Below are 22,109 nucleotides of genomic sequence, written 5' to 3' on the forward strand. Positions count from 1 at the left end.
GAGAATGTTCCATATGCACTTGAGCAGAAATTGTATTCTGCCTCTTTTGGGTGGAATGTTCTGTAAATATCAATTAAATCTATCTGGTCTATTGTGTCATTTAAAGATTGTGTTTCCTTTTTTATTTTCTGTTTGGATGATCTGTCCATTCATGTAAGTGGTGTGTTAAAATCCCCACTGTTATTGTGTTACTGTCGATTTCTCCTTTCATGGTTGTTAATATTTGCCTTATGTATTGAGGTGCTCCTATGCTGGGTGTATAAACATTTATAATTGTTATATCTTCTTCTTGGACTGATCCTTTGATCATTACATAGTGTCCTTCTTTGTCTCTTGTAGTAGCCTTTATTTTAAAGTCTATTTTATCTGATACAAGTATTGCTCCTCCAGCTTTCTTTTGGCTTCCATTTTCGTGGAATGTCTTTTTCCATTCCTTCACTTTTAGTTTGTATATGCCCCTAGGTCTGAAGTGAATCTCTTGTAGACAGCATATATCTGGGTCTTGTTTTTTATCCATTCAGCCAGTCTGTGTCTTTTGGTTGAGGCCTTTAATCCATTTACATTCAAGGTTATTATCAACATGTATGTTCCTGTTACCATTTTATTAATTGGTTTGGGTTTTTTTTTCTTCTCTTGTGTTTCCCACCTAGAGAAGTTTCTTTAGCATTTGTTGTAAAGCTGGTTTGTTGGTGCTGAATTCTCTTAGGTTTTGCTTGTCTGAAAAGCTTTTGATTTCTCCATCAAATCTGAATGAGATCCTTGCTGGGTAGAGTAATCTTGGTTGTAGGTTTTCTTCTTTCATCACTTTAAGTATATCCTGCCACTCCCTTCTGGCCTGCAAAGTTTCTGCTGAAAAATCAGTTGATAGCCTTATGAGGTTTTCTTTATATGTTATATTTGTTTTTCCCTTGCTGCTTTAAATATTTTTAGTTTGAATTTAATTTTTGTTAGTTTGATTACTATGTGTCTTGGTGTGTTTTTCCTAGGGTTTATCCTGTACGGGACTCCCTGTGCTTCCTGGACTTGGGTGACTATTTCCTTTCCCATGTTAGGGAAGTTTTCAACTCTAATCTCTTCAAATATTTTCTCAGACACTTTCTTTTTCTCTTCTTCTTCTGGGTCCCCTGTAATTCGAATGTTGGTGTGTTTAGTGTTATCCCAGAGGTCTCTGAGGTTGTCTTCAATTCTTTTCATACTTTTTTCTTTATTCTGCTCCTTGGTGGTTATTTCAACCCTTTTGTCTTCCAGCTCACTTATTCATTCTTCTGCCTCACTTATTCTGTTATTGATTCCTTCTAGTGTATTTTTCATTTCAGTTATTGTGTTGTTCATCTCCATTTGTTCTTTAGTTCTTCTAGATCTTTGTTAAACACTTGTATTTTCTCAATGTGTGCTTCCCTTTTCTTTCCAAGATTCTGGATCATCTTTACAATCATTACTCTGAATTCTTTTTCAGGTAGATTGCCTGTTTCCTCTTCATTTACTTGGTCTTGCAGGTTTTTACATTGCTCCTTCATTTGTGACATATTTCTTGCCATCCCCCCCCCTTTTTTTTTAAAGAGTGGGATTGTGTTCCTGTCTTACTGGTTGTTTGGCCTGAGGCTTCCAGCACTGGAGTTTGTAGGCTGTTGGGTAGAGCTGGGTCTTGGTGCTGAAATGAGGACCTCCATGAGACCTCACTCTGATGAATATTCCCTGGGGTATGAGGTTCTCTGTTAGTACAGTGGTTCAGACTCAGAGCTTCCACAGCAGGAGCTTTGGCCCAACCCCCAGCTTATGAACCAGGATCCCACAAGCCATGTGGGATGGCAAAAAAAAAAAAAAAAAAAAAAAAAAAAGAGAGAACAATTACAAAGTAAAAAATATAATTAGACTAGGAAACTAACAGATATGTTAGAAAGAATATAAAAATAAAAATATAGGTGAATCAACAGCCAGAAGGTAGAACAGTACCACAATAGTAAGAAAGAGGAGGAGGGAAAAGAGAAAAACAAAAAAGAAAAGAAAAAAGAAAGAAATAGAATAAAAGGGGGTAAGGCCTTGGCTGTGGAGGGTGGGGCCTAAGTAAGGGTGAGGTTTGGGTGGGGGGCAGGGCCTATGTTTAGGACCCACAGGGCTAGAAAAGGCCCTGGGAGCTGGGTGTGGTGGTGCTTAGGCTCAAGGAAGAGAAGAGGCCGGACATGCCCCCCACCCCGGTGTCAGAAGGTAGAGGACCTCACCTTGGAGCCCAGCAGGCTTTCTGGGCTCGAGTGCTTGGGGTAAATGCCCTCCTCTCCTCTCCTGCTCCTCCTGTCCTGGAGGGACCCTCCTGCCTGCCTCTCCTGATCTCCCCAGCCTCCCTCCTATGCCTCCAAGGACCCATGTGGCCTGGAGGGGGCCTTGAAGGGCAGAGGACTGGCCTGGGAGCTCAGTAGGTTCCCCAGGCCCACGTGGGTGGAGCAGTCACCTTCTGCTCCTCTCCGGCTCCTCCTGGAGGGCCCCTCCCGCCTGCCTCTCCTGATCTCCCTGGCCTCAGGGACAGGGACACCTATCCTGTCTGGCCTCCACTTCTCCTTGCCCCCTTTGTCCCCCCACATCCTACCGGTTCACTTTGGGGGTTCCTCCTGTCTCCTTGGGCATCAGGATCCCCCACTAGTGGGCGGCAGGTGCCCTAGTTGTGGGGAGACGCTCTATAATATTTTCTTAAGATCATCTTAAATTTCATGAGATCTATAGTAATGTGCCTTTCTCATTTCTGATATTGGTAGGTTTTATCTTTCCTTTCTCTTTTTTTGATCAGTCTTGCTAGAAGTTTGTCAGTTTTATTAGTCAAAGAACCATTTTGGGGCCAGATTCAAGTATAACAAGGGGAGGTTTAGAGTTCTTATTTGTGCCCTGACTCATATTAGTATAAACAGGAATATCAGGGATCTTCAATGAATCTTGAGAGAGATCTGGATATTCTGTTCAGACAACACCTATTTTTTTTTTTGAAAACTTTGAAGACTATGAGGTATTGTTAGACAAGTTTGAGAGGGGTGCATTGTTACTGTTATTTACATTTGTCTCAGATTAAGCAGGGCCTCTCATTCCCAAGGAAATGCATGCAGCCCTGCCTAGAGGTTCGATTGGTCTTATCTGTGTAGACTTACTTTATGTTCTCCATCCAATGTGGCACATGGTCTCGCACAGGTTAGGTGTTGGGGTGGGAACTAGTTTCATGAAGGATAGAATCATTCAGAAGATTACTCTGTGCAGATTTGACTTAACTTGCAGCTCTAGGAATGCTACTGCCTTTTTAGGAAGGCAACTTAAGAAGTTATCATCTCAAGGCCCTTCATTTCTTTCTTAAAATAACCATATCATTTAAATCAACTGAGTTCTTTTCTGGAATACTACTTGGGAAGTCTAGAAGACAGGAGGATGTGAGCCAGATCAAGCCACAGGTGAAGAGCTAGAATAGCCCAAAAGCTGAAAACAAATTAGTTTGTAGAGAGGGAAATGAAGTGCTACAGTGGGTTTCAAGGCCCAGTTGAAGGTTAGAGGCCAGGGTGGAAGATGCAGAAATGTTTTCAAGATCCATGTAGGTGGGCTGGAGTTAAAGACACCCCACAGCTGTCAAAGGCCAGCCATATCCTTTGGGATGGAACTTCTCATTAGTTTCTGCTCTTCTCCTGGCTCCTTCTACAACATAAGAGCTGAAAAAATAATACATTTTAATTTCAGAATCTTCATTTGAAAATATTTGGCAATCAGACACTTCCTGATAATTGTTTCAATTTTTGAAGAGCACTTAACCTTGTATTATTTCAAAAAGAACTTTCTATCAAGTGTGAATCCAGGGAGCAAAAGAAACCAAGTACATAAAAGCTTGTAACGCTTTGTTCTCTTGTGGGAATTATTATTCTCTGTGGAATTCTTGTGATTTTAAGACCCATTAAAGAAAGTTGACATTCTGACTTTTCATCTTCCACTTCACATCGTTGCTCACAGTTGGTCTGTACCCTGGTTGCCTGGTTGAGCTTCAGTGATGTCTGTGTTCCAGGTCATGATCTTGCTGTGCAATCAGCAAAGCTTCATCTGCACCCATGTTGACTACTGCCACCCTCACTGCTACCTGCACCACAGCCGCTCCTGTGCCCGGCTTGTCAGGGCCATTAAGCTGCTCTATGGAGACTCCGTGGACTCCCTCCGAGAGAGCAGCAGTGTCAGCAATGTGGCTCTCCGGGGCAAGAAGCAGAAAGAGGTGAGCGAATGACCACATGATAATGTACCAATGAGAGGAAGAATGATGTCCTAACAATCTTTTCTCTGGAAATGCAAACTTCAGCCCACTGCAGTTGCATAAACCAGGCGACAGATCTGTGTGATTTCCAGCAAAATTAGAAGACGGGTACAAAAAAGACAAGTGCCAAAAAAAAAAAAAAAAGGCAAGTGCTTTGTCTTCATGTCCATGAGCAAACATGGGCTCAACTTTTTTCCCGGGCTTATTTCTACAAATAAGTATGAACTCAAAGGGGCACTGGTGATAAGTAGGTTGCTGTGGTAGGAAGAATAATGTCCCCCCAAAGATGTCCAATTTCTAATCCCTGGAACCTGTGAATATGCTACCTCACCTGGCAAAAGGGATTTTGCCTATGTGAGTAAGTTAAGTATCTTATAATGGGGAGATTATCCTGGATTAGCCAAGTGGGCTGAACATAATCAGAGGTGGAGATGGAGATGTGATGACAGAAGCAGAGGTCAGAATGATGCAGGGCAGTGAGTCCAGGCAGCCTCTAGAAGCTGGAAAGGGCAAGGAAATGGATGATTCCCTAGAGCCTCCAGAAGGAACACAGCCCTGCCAATTCATTTTAGACTTCTGACCTAGAGAACTGTTAAGATAATAAATTTGTGTTATTTTTTTGCCAGGAAGATTTTAGTGATTCATTACAGCAGTAATAGGAAACTGATACAGTTATAGCTTAAGAAATAAGCAATAAATGGCCCAACTGTTCACTGATAAATAATAGAGTCAAATCAGACTAAAGGAAACTTCTTCAAGAAACTATTACATTTTCTAAGCATTCAGCTGCACTTTCCTGAAAACTGAACAGCTGAGCTGGCAGAAGATAAAGATAGTAACCAGGGCTGCCGTGCTTCTGCCAGGGAAGCCCTGAGTTACCCATCTGCCCCTGAACAGGCGTGATGGCCAAGATGCTCCACTGCATGCTGCTGGCCGCCCCTGCAGCTGCTTCTCACAAGTGGATCTGCCAAGAGATTTTTATATAATCCCTATTCATTTAGATGAGCATTCATTGTGCACCTGCTGTTGGCACAATATGAGGCCAGATATTCTTGGAGAAATAAAAAATAATTAAGCAGGAGTAGAGGATATTTCTGTTGATACTAAAGAGTTTGTGAACCAGGTTTGGTGGGGTGGGAGGATGGCAGTAAAATACAAATCAAGCCAGAGAATATAAGCAATAACAAAAAATGCACAGTTGAGTTGTATATCAATCTGTAATGCTTTAGCACTCACAAAAGGGATTTATTTAATTATGATTTTTAAAATTATGAAAGCAATATGGGTATATGGAAGAAATTTTGGCTAATACAAGAGCTCCTAAAGAGATCCTAAAGAAAAAAAATATGTATCTCATGCATATCATAAGTGTGCTAATTTGCCTTCTGGAATATGACCTTTTAGTATTTTTTCAAAGCATGTATGAGAGTATAAGGTAGGTGTACATCATTGACAAAGTACTTTTTGATTCTTGCAAATCTTGTGCAGGAGATACTCTTCATCACATTTTACAGATGAAAATGTTGAGGTTCAGAAAGATGGGATTGTCCACAGTTCACATCTAGAACAGCTAGACTTTAATTTATAAACATGGAATTTCAAAGTCAGGGCTTTTTCAACTAGACTCTATTGCATCTCCTGGTATTCAAACTACACAAATTCTGAGGGGAAATCAGGTGGGGAAACTACATGAACTGCTAAATTATGACGTAAAAATAAAAATATGTATGTGTATATATGTTTTCATGTGTATGCATGTACATAGGCATGCATTTATGTTTTGTTGGGGTTTTTTTGCGGTACGCGGACCTCTCACTGCTGTGGCCTCTCCCGTTGTGGAGCACAGGCTCCAGACGCGCAGGCTCAGCAGCCATGGCTCACGGGCCCAGCCTCTCCGCGGCATGTGGGATCTTCCCGGACCGGGGCACGAACCCGTGTCCCCTGCATTGGCAGGCGGACTCTCAACCACTGCGCCACCAGGGAAGCCCGACATGCATTTATGTTTGAGATACATGTATACATTTATGTTTGAGATACATATATGTTTGAGATATATGTATGTGTATATATGTTTGTATGTGTATGTATGTACATAGACATGCATTTATGTTTGAGATACATGTATCTCAAACATAAATGACACTACATACAAAGAAAACCTATTTTTATTTAGGTAAGTTCTCCTTCATATAAAAGCGCCCTTAGCTTTAGATGAAAACCATATATGTTGAAAATTGTAAAAATTCGCCAACCTAATGTTCATTGTTCACCGTACACACGCTGAGATTTCTTACTTCCATACCTTTGCTCCAGCTGTATCTTCACCTGTAATCTATACATGGCTGAACCCAAACATCCTTCAAGATCCAACTCAAGGGCCACCTCCTTCTTTTCTGATCTCCCTAACGTTTACCACAGGGCATACTGCAGGTGGATGATTAATGACATTTTCTGTTCCTTCTTCCTCTAAATTACAATGATGGTTTACTTGTGCTTTTCACATCCTTCATTCAATTATTCCTTCATTCATTGATCCATCCATCCATGTGTCTATTCAGCAAATTTTAAAGAGATTCTGGACCATGCCGAGTCCATACTTTGTTGGGTATAACGTTTTGTGTCCTGTGTGGTACCTAACCGAGTACCTCACTATGGCAGAGGGACTATAATATTGAATGAGTGAGTGGGCTATAGAGTTCTATGGTGTTCCATGAGTGCCTTTCACCTCTGGCCCATCCAGGACACTGGCCTGAAGCAGCAGAAAAGGTTACCAACCTTATATGTTGCTTACATTTTTGAAAGGGAAAGGGAAAGTAAAGCAAGAGTATAAGTGTTCCCTAACCCTAACACATTTAAATTAACCATGCAGGTGCAGAGCTGAAAAGATGTATTGAGTCTTCTGTGATAAACATTTTATTTCCAAAATGCCAGCCTCCTGTTCAAGCTTCTTTTTTATTCTCTCATGATGTTTCCATTTGCCTGTTCTGAATCTGTTACATAAATGAACAATGCCCACATTTTCAGAGCCCAAATGAAAACAGAGTAGGCAATAAATCAAGAATAAAAGCAGTGATTCTGATTAAAATCAAGACTTATAAGCAATTGGTATTTCATTCGTGTTTCCTTTTTAATTGGTTTTTATGGCAGAATATATTTGTGGCAGCTAGTTCATTTTGTAACCCATCTAACTCTTATCAATCTGTTAATCTACATTTCAGTGCTCAGAGACTCACTGTACATTCTGTTAGTCTGTTTTAGTGCACTTCCAAATTCGAGAGGTTTAGATAAGCTATCATTATATATATATCACCTTCACCAAAAGGTGAATTCACCAAAGAATTCTCTGATTTTTCCTGTATGTCTGTACCTTGTCTAATGCTATGTTCTAAACATAGTAATGTGCAATTAGTGCTTGCTGATGGAAATGGGTGGATAAAACATTTTTTCCTTTCAGCCAAAAAGGAGAGGTAAATAAAAGGTTATATGTACCCAAATAAAGAAAGGGCATAGTGACCACATATTTTGTGAAGCCAGTGTAAACGGCAAGAGGCCACCTGATTTCCTGCAGGACTAATATTTTTCTAAAGCTACGGGAAACACAGCTGTGAGGCCAAGACCAAGCCCTAGGTCTTGATTTCATGGGTCAGAATTACTCTTCACTATGACACACATAACTCCTATGTCAAAGATGTATGAGACACAAAGGGTCTGGGTTACCTCTGGGGAAATACTGTACTTCTATTGACATGTTTCTTTCCAGAAACATGAGGCAATCCCTTTCCCAAAGAACCCAGTAGGCTGACTACAATTTTCCGAAATTTTAAATACCTCATTATTTCCACAGTGTCATCATCATTTATGACCTGTATCTCCTCTTCTACTTATCTTGAATTTTCATTTGTTTGCTAGCTGTCTCTCCTGGTAAGATACACTCTCCAGAAGGGCCAGTATCATGGGGCTTTTACTCCTCAGCATATCCTCAGAAGTTAGCCCTGTTCCCGGCATATAGTTAATTCTTAATAAACATACTTGAATTCTTAATAATTAAAATTTTACTTAAACTACTTAAACTATTACATATTATGCCTCCGTTGTCAATAATATTTTGTTGTAAGTAATAGAAACCCATTGAAATTTGTTCAAATAATTAGAGTTTCTTCAAAGGATATAGCAGAATCTCATGAAACCTAGGACAGGTGGGAAACACAGTCAAGCCTCAAAGGAATGAGATCCAAAGCTGCTGTCCATCTCAGGGTGGACAGAGTCTCTCATCTCTGCTTCTTTCTGCATCATCTCTGTCTGTTGACTCATCTCTGTCCCCTGACCAGCAACCCCTGCTTTATTCATCTTGTACTTAGACTGAAGTCTCAAGGTTGCATCATCATTTCTCAGCCCCAGTAACCATCACTAAATGAATCAGACTCGGTCCCCTAATTCCCTAGGACAGGAATTTGATGGGACCAACCCTTCCTCTTTCTGATCCAAACACCACAAGTGATAATTCCCTGGACAGTTAAAGGATTGGTTTTGCACTACAGATTTTATCCGTAGTGGTCAGGATGAGGACAAGAAAGAGGGAGCCAATTACAATGAATATGTCCAAGATATACCAATAGAAGAAAATTACAGTAGTCCAAGTTCCACACCATCCCATAGCAAGCATGTCCCAATATCCCTGCCAGCTCTTGGGACTGTATAACGTCCTCCCACTGACCATAGCTGCCTCTGGTAGATCGACTCAGCAATGAATGACATCCTCTATTAGTGATAAATTCTGTCCTTCAGTCTTAGGTTACTAGTTTTGGTTTTCTTTGCAGTCCCTGCTTGATGTGTATTTCCAACCACCACCTACATCTCACAGTCCAGTGAAATTTCTAACTCTTCAGGAACCACTAATAACCAATAAATGCCTTCAGAACCAGCCTCCGACTCCATCCATTTTCTTACTCTCTTTTAGCCAAGTTTTACACCACGTTACCAAAGCAAAAAGTAACTGATGATAATGTTGTTAGTCTGAGTCAGGGTCACACCAGTAGAGGACTTTAGGCACCTCACTTAGGGTAACCAAGTGCCCATCACACGTGTACACATCTTTAATACCTGTTTTCAGGCCTGAACGAGTCACTCAAGAAGAGTTCCTAGCCCATCACCCTAGTGTAAAAGCCTTTCCAATTCCCTTCCCTTTCCACTAAATCAAACATCCTAATTATCTTGAAGCCAGCAGAACACACCAGGCTTCTTAAGGAAGCATGCCAGGATATTAAATATTTGATATTTGAGGAGCTTGACTTATACCTTCTGTCCCTAGCCGACAGGATTAAACAGAAGCCTACATCTCACAGAGTGTGAGAAACAGACATAAATGTTTGTCCTTTTTCCTCTGAGTATTTTTTCTGTATCTGCTTGCTTACAATTCCTATAAATTAATCAAAAGTATTGTTCAAAAGTAACCCTGAAAAGATAAAATGTCCAGCCAAAGGAGGAAGCAATAAAATATTTTAAAAATTTAAAAATCAATTTTAAAATAACTCTAACGACCTGGGGAATATTCATCATAAAATCACAGTGAAATGAAATGTATAAAACTGTGTACCACATATATAGCATCATCACAGCTTTGCTAAGATGCATAGGGGGACAAAAGGCTGAAAGGAACCAAATAATGGCCATCACTGAGTTAAGTATTATAAGGATTTTTATTTTCTTCTTCATAGTTTTTTTTGTATTTTCCAGGTATTCTGCAATTTACATTTTTTTTAATAAATAGAAAGAATAAAAGCAGAAAGATGCCACTTTTTAAATACCTTGATTTTTTACAAACTCAGATACACCCCTATATTTATATGGAAAATGATTGCCATATATGATTTTAGAAGTTTTCAAATTATATAAAATAGGCATGATATTTATGCTATATTTTGCTTTTACAAATTCACAGGGGAAAAAAATAGCATTGCAGGATTTCTCTTCCCAGATGATATTTATTTCCAAGCAGGATTTCTCTCCCCAAATGATATGTGTTCCCAAGTATGTGCCTCCGCTTTTTTTTTTTTTTTTTTTTAATCTTTAGAAAACACAGCAAGAGCTCTGATTCATTTGTTTCCAAGTAGATTCGTTTAAAAGTTCACTCCATACTGGTCACATAACAGATGCATTGTCTTGGGTCTCTTTGTCAGAGTTTTGAAAGACTTTCTTGGAACACGCATGTACTTTTCAGATTTGCTTTTTCTTTCAAAATATCTCCATCTATAACACTGTGAAGCTCTGTTCAGAAATTCTTAAGGAGCTCAGTTGTTTTCCCTTGGCACTGAGGGAGAGAGTGTTTCATTGACATGTCACTGGAAAAACAAATGAGCATTTATACTGTGCAAAGGGATGGATTCCCTGTTTGCACAGCCTGGAGTGCAAAAATGGAGGCATCAGGACTCAGGATAAATAAACAAGGGCCTACCACCACTGGAGCAATCATTCTCACAGCTGCTCTGTCCACTCCATTCCTTGGCACTTAGAGAATCAGGGGAAGAAAATGTCTCCTCCGTGTATATGCAGATGTCAGGCCTATTCTGGACCCTGGTTGAGGGGACAATTTGAAAGAAGAGCTGCTGCCTCCAATAGACGAATACGTTTTTGTTTTTTTTTTTTAAAAAAAAAAAACACTTTACCTGGATGACGGATGCTATGAACTCCTACTTCGTTGATGAGTCTTTTATCTTTCACTTCCTAACACTCCTCTGTGAAACATTTTCTCTTCCAAATAATCAACTTGTAACATCCAACCGTTTAAAGGGATTATTTAGAGAGAGTGGCTTTTAACTGGCAATATTTTAAAAGATTTGTGTTTTTAACAGCTTGGTGGAATATAGTTAGGCCTGAAATGGAAATCAGGAGATCCTGTCCTTTCCTTATTCTACTAATAACCAGCTTTGCAATTTGGTCAAGCTACTCCACCTCTCTGGGTCCTGGTCTCCTCAGTGGTAAAAGAGGAGTTTGTTGCTAAAGACCCCTAAGCTACCTTTTTATTACAAAATTAACTGCTTTTATCACTTGCAGAAAGTGCAGGCCCATAAAAAGTCCTTAATGAAATAATCTGTTGCATTAGAACCAGTTGGTTGTTTGGAGAACTTGGAGGGAAACAGGAGAGGACACAACACTCTTCGTCACCTATCTTATTTTCTTTCCAGTGCTCAGATAAATCATGCCTGAGGACACCTTCTCTGAAAAAGAGAGTTTCACATGCCAACCTAGAGGGGAAAAAGGACTCTGGAATGCTGAAATACATCAGACTACAGGTATTGATGCATGGATCAGAAATGTTTACAGACCAGTAATAAGGAGGGAACTCCAGATATCCTGTTTACTAACGTTTGGGACATACAATGCCAACTGGCACAGTGTTGGCAGAAAGGCCCCTCTAATTTGGTGAGCAAGAGTGCTACCAAGTATGCAAGGAAAAATCCCTTCTTGCTGGACAGCCAACTTCCATAGAGACAAGGCTTGGGGAGCTTGGCTAGAACCATGCCTATTCCCACTCTTTCCACTCTAATGGAGCCAGCTTCCCACCAATGTGTGGTAGCGATGCTCATAGGTCTTGGAATGAGACAGTCGGGGTTCAAATCCTATACCTGCTGCTCTGGTTCTGGGACCTTGGGCAAGTTAACTTAAATTTTTCTCAGTTTTAGTTGCCTAATCTCTAAAATGGGGATTTTAACACTAGACCCATCTCAAAGAATGATTGCATGGATTAAAAAAGATAGTAAATGTAGCTACTTATCCAGTGCTTGACACAGGTATATTGTTATTAGAACCTAAACTCTAAATCATAATACATTTCCCAGGGGAAGAGAAAAAAAAAGTTTCATGTTCTTCTAGAAAGTGTTTTAAATGATGGTTAAAGACCTAGACTTGCCCCAGACCTACATTTATCACCAAAATTATTTGAAATAATGGATTAAATGGGATTTTGTTGGCTAACCTGGAGCAATAACCACAATGTATAATGTTTTGAAGGGAAAATGCCATCCAGGTTCACTGGCTTAGAAAACTAACTTTCTGACTGGAACTCCTTTATAAATTAGAGGCTGATCACAGTTTCTAGTGGAAATCAGCTTCTAACAGGAAGGAAGATAAGATGCTATGAAAGTCCACCGGGACTTTAAACACAAAGATATATTGGCTGGAGTCCTTCTTTCTCACAGAGCTATACTTATTCCACAGTGTATTCCCTAGGCTGTTACAAATTAATTTTTGTGGTGAAAGTATTATAAAATTAATATGATTTGGGGGTAATTATACATCAACTAATAGGGTATACAGCTTATTATACATCATGCCAATAAATATGCTCCATCTTTAGAACGTATTTTAAGGTCATTTAAGGAAAGCAGAGAGAGGGGAAGTGACACTTAACACTCTAGAGGAGTACAGCAATCAGTGTCTTCAAAGATTTTACGACATCATTTCCATCTTTTCCCAGGTGATGAGCCTGTCGCCTGCTCCCTTATCTCTGCTAATCAAGGCAGCACCAATTCTGACGGAGGAGATGTATGGAGACATCCAGCCAGCTGCCTGGGAGCTCCTGCTCAGCATGGATGAGCACATGGCGGGGGCAGCAGGTAAAGAAAGACCACCTGGGACTCTGGTCCTGCTGTCACTCATCCCAGCGTCTAAACAAGAGACAGGCACATTCATTCCATTTTCACCCTTAGGTCAGATTGCTAGCAATGGCTGGACCTCTAGACAGAAACAGGCCTAGGCTCTGTGTGCGCCCTTTTCATGTCACTGTATAGTTTGCACAAGGGCAACATGTCTCTCCCAAGATGTTACCAAATCATAGAGAATGATTTCCCCCAGAACCTACATTTTCACTACATTTCACAAAAGATAAAATCTTTTTTGTGCATTGTGATTTCCCAGATTGACCGTGAACGACCATCATTAATTTTATTAAATCGTATGTGAGTAATAGTCTGTGTTCAAATCACAATATCAAAATACATTTGTGAAATTTAAGTGACGTGTCCAAAGCCACATAGCTAACAAATGGTAGAGGTAAAATCTGGATTCTTCATCGTTTTCCACTTTTTGTGCATATTCCTTTATTTTATAGTTATTTTAATTGGAAATGCACATGGTTAAAATTCAAATAATGTAAAAGTGTATGAAGTTGAAAAGTATCACCCTCTTTCCCATGACTCCCAGTCCTCTTTCTCAGAGGTGATAATTTTTAAATTTCCCAGGAAACCTCTAGGGTAAACTATGCATATATATATATATATATATACACACCTATGTATGTACATATTACGTTTCCTTTTTCACACAAATAGGACATACCATAAAGACTTCTGCATTTTGCATTTTTATCTAGGAGACTTTTTTAAGAGTTTATTTGAGCAAAAATTGATTCTAGTCAGGCAGTGCCAAGCTAGAAGTGGTTAGGAGCACTCCACCAAGAGTAGCTCAGGGAGAGACTTTTATAGAGAAAAGGCAGAAGCAAAGAAAGGCAATTATTGATTGTCTGTAGCGTAAAGCCTAGTTGGCTATTTGTGATTGGTTATCCTTAGCATTTTGATTTGTAACCTTGAGGTGTTTATAGGCATAGATTTTGGTTTGCTTATGTAAGCTGCCATGGCGTTAGAGCCACCTCAGTCTAATGGTCTCCTTTTAAAACAACTTAACAATTCCCCCCTTTTGGTCATCCTCTCGTGTGTGAAAAATTGACCAAAAATTTAGTATTAATCCCACTCTTTGTCACCATCAGAGTTAAAGTTTCTCTTGTCTCATTGTGAAACTCATAGGTTATGATGTCATGTCCGTGGAAGAATTGTTTTGCTGTTCATCTCGTTGTTCATCTTGTTTCTGTTTCTCCAAGCACAGTAAGACCATCTAATGTACTGCTGATGGCTGTGAACATGCATTTAAGACCTTTGAGAGAATATAGCACACCACAGAGACCACAGTGATAACTATTAGGAGGATAATATCAAGAGACTAAAGTGTACTGCTTAGCCAGGGCCCCAGTGAACCAAACTAGCTGGTATCAAATAAATCAAAGGATGTACCTGTTTAACCAAGTGGCTTGTTTGTTAATTTTCTGTATTTGCTACAATGCTAGAGATATTGATCAAGGCACAGCAAGAGACATTTGCTATGGCACATGTTCAGCCAATAACTAATCTAAAGCAATTCTATTATCTAAATTTACCTTAGCAAGAAAATCTTGGGACTTGGGTTGTTCAGCTACGGCCTTAGCAGTAGATTCTTCAACAGTTGCCAGAGTTAAGGAGCATTATCTTCCTATGCATTAACAGAGTAAAAAAGCAAGTAGTGAAAAGGCAAAAGGAATAAACCTTTCATATTGGTGTTAAAGACCTTGATCTGCAATCTTGGGAGACAGCTGTCTACCACAAGATGCCATCTGCCTCTGGGTAAGGACCTCCTTAGTCAATTTTAATTTTAGGTCTCCAGCTGGTATGCAGTTCCAAGAGTTTGGAGAAGACCTTTTTAACTGAGGGATGTGGACCCAAGGTTCAATTCCATGAAGTTTTCTAAGTAGTTTTAATTGTATATATTGATTAGAATTCTTAATACTTAGAACCATTTTTTCCTAGTGAAACTAAGATGTAAGCAATTGTGGAGTGTCTGTTACACTAGCATTCTGTGGGTTGGCAAATTTATAAATACATTTCACGATTTCTGGAAGTATATTCTTTCTCAGTAAATTTTTCATTGTGGCACAAAACGTGTTTAGTAATAAACCCAAATATCTTTAGTGCCTCTGTAAAGTAAGCCAAAAGTAGATAAAGCTATGTTCAGTAATTAATGTTTCAGTATTGTATCTTATTTGGAAATGATCTAGATATTCAATGAATATCCATCATTTAACTTATCTCAACATAACTTTAAGGTTTCAAGTTACCAAAAAGATTTGAGAAACTATTTTTAAGTAGACATACCATAAGGCATAATGTTGAAAAAATTATAAACTTTTTACTTTTTTAAAAAGTAAACTTTTATTTACATCTGTTTAATTTCTTTGTTCCTAACAATTATGTTTAGAATATTCATGAAAATTTTGTGAGACATTAAACAGCTTACCATCATTTTAAGTTATTTTTCTTTCTGACAAATTCTATAACATGAGTTTATTTGACTTTTAGTAAACCTAGGTAGGATAAAAGTATGACATTTAATGCTAATAACTCTAAAGACATACCTATTTTGATTAAACCAACAAACTTAAACCACCTTTTATTTACTGAAGATTATGCTAGATCAAATGAACTTGAAAAAAATTTCGGTTAGTTTCTGGATTTCTGAGAGTATACTTGATTTATGTAAATGCTTGTTTGCCTTTAAGCCAATTAATAGAGCTCTTTACACATGAATTTTGGCAATACCATCCAAGGTAGAAAAATATCACACATCTACAACATACGAACAGAGACATACATAAACATACAGACAGATGCAGAGATCTTATAACTTTAGTTTTAAAATTTTAGCCATGAGACCAGGTATGATAATGCAAAACTGACTAGTTTATAAAAGAACAGTTGGATCTAAATTGTGTTTCTGGCAGATAAAATAAGTTAAGTTTACCTGCTCAGATAGCTAAAACTTTTACTCATATTTGTGGAAAAGACTTTTAAGATTTTTCATTCACTTAATTTTCCAAAACAGCTCCCTTCTTTTTCTGATAAGAATTACTTTCCTGAAGTTTACATTTCCAGAGATGACTTTGGGTTCCTAGAGAAGACCAGGTAGAACGTTTATATCTCAAAGGCACAGAGAAAAGATATACATTTCTCCAAGAAAGGCTTTTGTTTCCTAAACCCAGTGGTTTTTTTTAAACAATATCTGCAAGCCTTTTGAGATAAATAGGGGAAATTTGGGGATAGGTAAAATGGATAGGTGGGCTTTGAGCTGTTTCTAGAGCCACATTTCTGTTCTTACAAAAACTTAGTGTGTTAGACAGTTGTTTTTAATTCCTTGAAAGATTGGGTTGCAGCCTGAATATCAAGATGCTGACCCAACCATCCAACTACGTTATTCTTAGTTTCCTTCTTTATATCAGAGAGAAGAGCTCTAAGATGGAAATCAAAAGATTCCTGCGTTCTAGAGCTGCGTGTCTTTGGAACGCTTCAGTAAATCCTTCTACAATGGATTCAGGATGTTTTTCTTTCCCTCTGGGTACATAGTTTTATTTTAGGTTAGGGGAGAAGGCCCCCAAAATAGTTCCTATCAGGCTCTGCATATCAGCTTCCAATTTGGTCAACTTCTGACTATAGAGCTAATTAAAAAAAATTTTTTTTTTTCAAATATCTTGTCAGGTTTGAGTGAGACAAACCTGGCAATGGTAGGACACTAGCCACAGATGGAATGTAACCCACATTTCTGCCTGGCTATATTTTTGAGTTCCCCAACCTGATAATTACCAAGCTAAGTTCTCAGGATAAAAAATGAGATGGACAAGAAGGCAATAGCTGTCCCCGGGAGAGAAAGGATAAATAACCTTTTTTTTTTGGTAACTTGGAAAGGAAGCAGCAATATGAAATTTTACCTTCTTCTCTCAACCAGGCACCACAGGTAGAGGTCTGGGGGAGCTGACTTTAGTAAAACTTCTTACTCTTTGCCAGCTTCTGCCAGTTTTCCCAGGATGCTGTCCTCAGGCTCCAGAGTGAGGGAGGCATTCCAGTGGGTCTCATCCTGGTTACCAGTAACTGTAAAGGAGGAGAAATAATTTTCCCTCTACCCTTAATAGTGAGTGCCTGGCTGAAATACTTTTTCCTCTAGGATAACTCATAAATGGATAGGCTTATCTAAGATGGTTTAAAGTTCTCCACTGTGGCCAATGTAATTCAAGATTACCTTTGGTATAGTTAACCTACTTGTTCAGCCTTAAAAAAAAAAAAAAATTCTGTTCACCTGAGACCTCACACTAGACTCAGTCCAGTTTTAAGTCAGACCCAGTCTGACCCTGGATCCAGTCTGGTTTCTCAATTGGAACCAGTCCATTCTTGAGCCCAGTCTGGTTTTTAAGTCTGACTCATTCCAACTCCAGCCGGTTTCTGGACCCAGCATGAAAAAGAAAGGCTCAAATAAAGTCTGCACGCTCATCACACAAAAACTTCAGTGCTAGGATTTGAGAGGGACTTACCCATGACCTCCAGAGGCAGCGAGAAAGTAGCAAGCTCAAGGTCTCAACAGATACCTATGCCGGGTTACTCATCGCTCCTGTGGGCTGTTGCAGCGGGGTCTCCTTTGGTTCCCTCTTCTGACACCAGGACTGTTAAAAGGTAAACTGAGGCATATTAAAAATTGGAACAAAAATCAAGTTGAATTGAGAAATGCCAAACAAGAAGTGGTTAGGAGTTCTCTCTAGGAGACCATTTTCAATATCAGTGTATAAGTTTACCTATTCTTTGTAATGGCTACCAAATATTCCATTGAATGAATAGATACAACATAATTTATTTAACCTGGAAATTTTAGTTGATTCTTGCCTTTTGCTTTTTTCATACCATGCTGCATCAAATGTCTTTGTAAAATATCTTTGTTCACATTAAGTCTCAGACTTTTGCTTCTCTATCAAGTATTTCTCAGAGAGAAGGGCATGCTCCCTAAATATGGGACAGCCATGGACATTTTCATGGAAGTTATGAACAGGGGGACTGAGCTTTAAGAAGAACTAGAAGGAAGAGGAAATGGTGTATGCAAAGCCACGTGGGGTGTGGAAATGCACTGGGTTGATTTGGAAAGCCTGAGGAGGAATTGAGACTGGGGTGGCTTCTGTAAAGAGGTTGCTAGTCTGTAATATTAGGCAAGTGAGCAGGTCTCACATTGTAACAGACCTTGAACAACAGGGTTAGGAGTGTGGACTTTCCACTGAACTGTGGGAAACCACTCGGGTTCCAAGCCAAAGAGTAACGTTGTCTATAGTGTTGAATTATTACCAAGTTTAATGTGGTAGCAATGAGTGGAGTGGCTTGGTTTTAGAAACAGTGATTTTTAGATGATGAGAAGACATATCAGTGGTGATATGACACTAAAGCTAATGAGAAAGGCCATAGCTAGAGAGAAACTTGGGAAAACTTGATGTATGTGGCATCTGAAGCAATGAGATTCCAGGGCAGAAATGATTCCAGGGGAGGATGATTTCTCGGTATAGAGGAGAGGGCTGAGGAATGAACACTAAGCCATTGGCCTTCTCTACCTTCAAAGGACAGGGAGAAGAGCTGACCAGCAAAACCCAGAAAAATGACCAGAAAAGTAGAACTTAAGTAATCTCAAACCATGGAAGTAGAGGAAGATCCTTTTCAAGGAGATTGTTATGAAAGTGTTAAAAACTGAAAGAAAAGAAATGCTGTAAAAATACCACTGGATCTGCTGATTAGTGAGCATTACAAGAAAAGTGTTTCAGTAAAGAGATTGAGGTAGAACTCCAACTGCAATGACTTAGAGAGTGATGATGGTGTTTAAAAATTGAGACAGAGTACACTTTAAAGAAAAATAAAGAAAGGAGAAAAAGTGGAAATTTAAGGAGGTGGTAGGATTAAGAAACAGATTATCAAAAGCTACTGATGACAGTAGCTCACGTTTGTTGTAGAACTATATCATACATACTATCTTACTTGATCCTCATAACAATGATTTTATAAATGAGCAAAATACAATTCAGAAGGTTGAAAGGACTTTTAACCAAGTGCAGGCAGCTCAGAATTAGCAGAGCCAGGAAATCAAACCTAAATCTTTTGACTACAAGTAGATGCCCTTTCCACATACCACATTGCCTCTAAAAAATAAAATATGCTTTAGAATTCTGTAGTACTTTTCAGGTCGCAAAGCACTTTCTCATACATTATTTTATTCTAACAACAAATTTGGAGGCAGCTATCAGCAGCATCCTCTTCCATCATCATCATTGACATTTTTACCAACAGAGAAACAAAGGTTAAGAAGTTAAGAGGCTTGGCCAAGATCAATAGGAGAGAAGTTTCAGAGCTGGGATTCAACCCCAGTGGTTCTAACAGTTGCCTGAGCATGTTTTGAGGATCTGGGAAAAAGCACAAGAGAGTTTTTAAATTATATTTTTATGATCAACGCTGGCTCCTCCATCTATGCTACAGAGTGTATTTCTTTTCCTCATTGTTCATTGACTTCATAACTTATAAGAGCACTGATCTTTCTCTTATTCATATTTGGCTTTCCCCAAATTAAAAAACAACAATGGTATTATGGTTCATGAAATCTCTTTTGGTTTCTCAATCTCTTCTACCTCTTGGAAAGGTAGATGTTTCTAATAGAGTCTACCTTATGAATGTTATTTTTATTATTTAAAAAATTTTTAACATCTTTGTTGGACTATAATTGCTTTACAATGTTATTTTAGTTGCTGCTGTATAAAAAATTGAATCAGCTATACGTATACATATATCCCCATATCTCCTCCCTCTTGCGTCTCCCTCCCTCCCACCCTCCCTATCCCACCCCTCTAGGTGGTCACAAAGCACTGAGCTGATCTCCCTGTGCTGTGCGGCTGCTTCCCCTTCCCTGTGTCCTCAAGTCCATTCTCTATGTCTGCGTCTTTATTCCTGTCCTGCCCCTAGGGTCTTCAGAAACAGTTGGGTTTGTTTTTTTTTTTTAGATTCCATATATATGTGTTAGCATACAGTATTTGTTTTTCTTTTTCTGACTTACTTCACTCTGTATGACAGACTCTAGGTCCATCCACCTTACTACAAATAACTCAATTTCTTTTATTTTTATGGCTGAGTAATATTCCATTGTATACATGTACCACATCTTCTTTATCCATTCATCTGTTGATGGACATTTAGGTTGCTTCCGTGTCCTGGCTATTGTAAATAGAGCTGCAATGAACATTGTGGTACATGACTTTTTTGAATTATGGTTTTCTCAGGGTATATGCCCATTAGTGGGATTGCTGGGTCATATGGTAGTCCTATCTGTAGTTTTTTAAGGAAGCGCAATAGTGGCTGTATCAGTTTACATTCCCACCAACAGAGCAAGAGGGTTCCCTTTTCTCCACACTCTCTCCAGCATTTATTGTTTGTAGATTTTTTTGTTTTTTTTGATACGCGGGCCTCTCACTGTTGTGGCCTCTCCCATTGCGGAGCACAGGCTCCAGACATGCAGGCTCAGCAGCCATGGCTCACGGGCCCAGCCTCTCCACGGCATGTGGAATCTTTCCGGACCGGGGCACAAACCCACGTCCCCTGCATCGGCAGGAGAACTCTCAACCACTGTGCCACCCGGGAAACCCTGTTTGTAGATTTTTTTTTTTTTAACATCTTTATTGGAGTATAACTGTTTTGTTTGTAGATTTTTGATGATGGCCATTCTGACTGGTGTGAGGTGATACCTCATTGTAGTTTTCATTTGCATTTCTCTAATAATTAGTGCTGTTGAGCATCCTTTCATGTGTTTGTTGGCAATCTGTTTATCTTCTTTGGAGAAATGTCAATTTAGGTCTTCTGCCCATTTTTGGATTGCGTTGGTTGTTCTTTTGCAATTGAGCTGCATGAGCTGCATGTATATTTTGGAGATTAACCCTTTGTCAATTGGTTCATTTACAAATATTTTCTCCCATTCTGAGGGTTGTTTTTTCATCTTTTTTATGGTTTCCTTTGCTGTGCAACAGCTTTTAAGTTTCATTAGGTCCCATTTGTTTATTTTTGTTTTTATTTCTATTTCTCTAGGAGGCAGGTCCAAAAGGATCTTGCTGTGAGTTATGTCATACAGTGTTCTGCCTATGTTTTCCTCTAAGAGTTTTATAGTGTCTCGCCTTACATTTAGGTCTTTAATCCATTTTGAGTTTATTTTTGTATATGGTGTTAGGGAGTGTTCTAATTTCATTCTTTTATATGTAGCAGTCCAGTTTTCCCAGCACCACTTATAGAAGAGGCTGTCTTTTCTCCATTGTATATTCTTGCCTCCTTCATCAAAGATAAGATGACCATATGTGCATGGGTTTATCTCTGGGCTTTCTATCCTGTTCCATTGATCTATATTTCTGTTTTTGTACAAATACCATACTGTCTTCATTACCACACTTTTGTAGTATAGTCTGATGTCAGGGAGCCTGATTCCTCCAGCTCCGTTTTGCTTTCTCAAGATTGCTTTGGCTATTTGGGGTCTTTTGTGTTTCCATATAAATTGTGAATTTTTTTTTTTCTAGTTCTCTGAAAAATGCCATTGGTAGTTTGATAGGGATTGCATTGAATCTGTAGATTGCTTTGGGTAGTATAGTCATTTTCACAATGTTGATTCTTCCGATCCAAGAACATGGTATATCTCTCCATCTGTTTGTATCATCTTTAATTTATTTCATCAGTGTCTTATAGTTTTCTGCATACAGGTCTTTTGTCTCCTTAGGTAGATTTATTCCTAGGTATTTTGTTGTTGTTGTTGCAGTGGTAAATGGGAGTATTTCCTTAATTTCTCTTTCCGATTTTTCATCATTATTGTACAGGAATGCAAGACATTTCTGCGCATTAATTTTGTATGCTGCTACTTTGCCACATTCATTGATTAGATCTAGTAGTTTCCTGGTGGCATCATTAGGATTCTATACATATAGTATCATGTCATCTGCAAACAGTGACAGCTTTACTTCTTCTTTTCCAGTTTGGAATTCTTTTATTTCTTTTTCTTCTCTGCTGTATCTAGAACTCCTAAAACTATGTTGAATAAGAGTGGTGAGAGTGGGCAACCTTGTCTTGTTCCTGATCTTAGTGGAAATGGTTTCAGTTTTTCACCCTTGAGAACAGTGGTGGCTGTGGGTTTGTCATATATGGCCTTTATTATGTTGAAGTAAGTTCCA

At 38.9% G+C, this 22,109-nt stretch overlaps 1 protein-coding gene across 18 annotated transcripts in view; it reads left to right on the top strand.

The window, feature by feature from the left end:
• The window catches only part of UNC80 (unc-80 homolog, NALCN channel complex subunit), a 247,007-nt gene that overhangs the window by 142,647 nt on the left and 82,251 nt on the right, over window positions 1-22,109 (top strand). For all 18 annotated transcript variants that reach the window (XM_067026776.1, XM_067026777.1, XM_067026787.1 and 15 more), the window contains 3 exons: window positions 4,025-4,225; window positions 11,446-11,553; window positions 12,738-12,876. In XM_067026776.1, coding sequence (XP_066882877.1) covers window positions 4,025-4,225; window positions 11,446-11,553; window positions 12,738-12,876 — 448 coding nt within the window. The remainder of the gene's footprint in view (window positions 1-4,024; window positions 4,226-11,445; window positions 11,554-12,737; window positions 12,877-22,109) is intronic.

The sequence above is a fragment of the Kogia breviceps genome, chromosome 2 (assembly GCF_026419965.1).
Source record: "Kogia breviceps isolate mKogBre1 chromosome 2, mKogBre1 haplotype 1, whole genome shotgun sequence".
Taxonomy (NCBI): Eukaryota; Metazoa; Chordata; class Mammalia; order Artiodactyla; family Physeteridae; genus Kogia; species Kogia breviceps.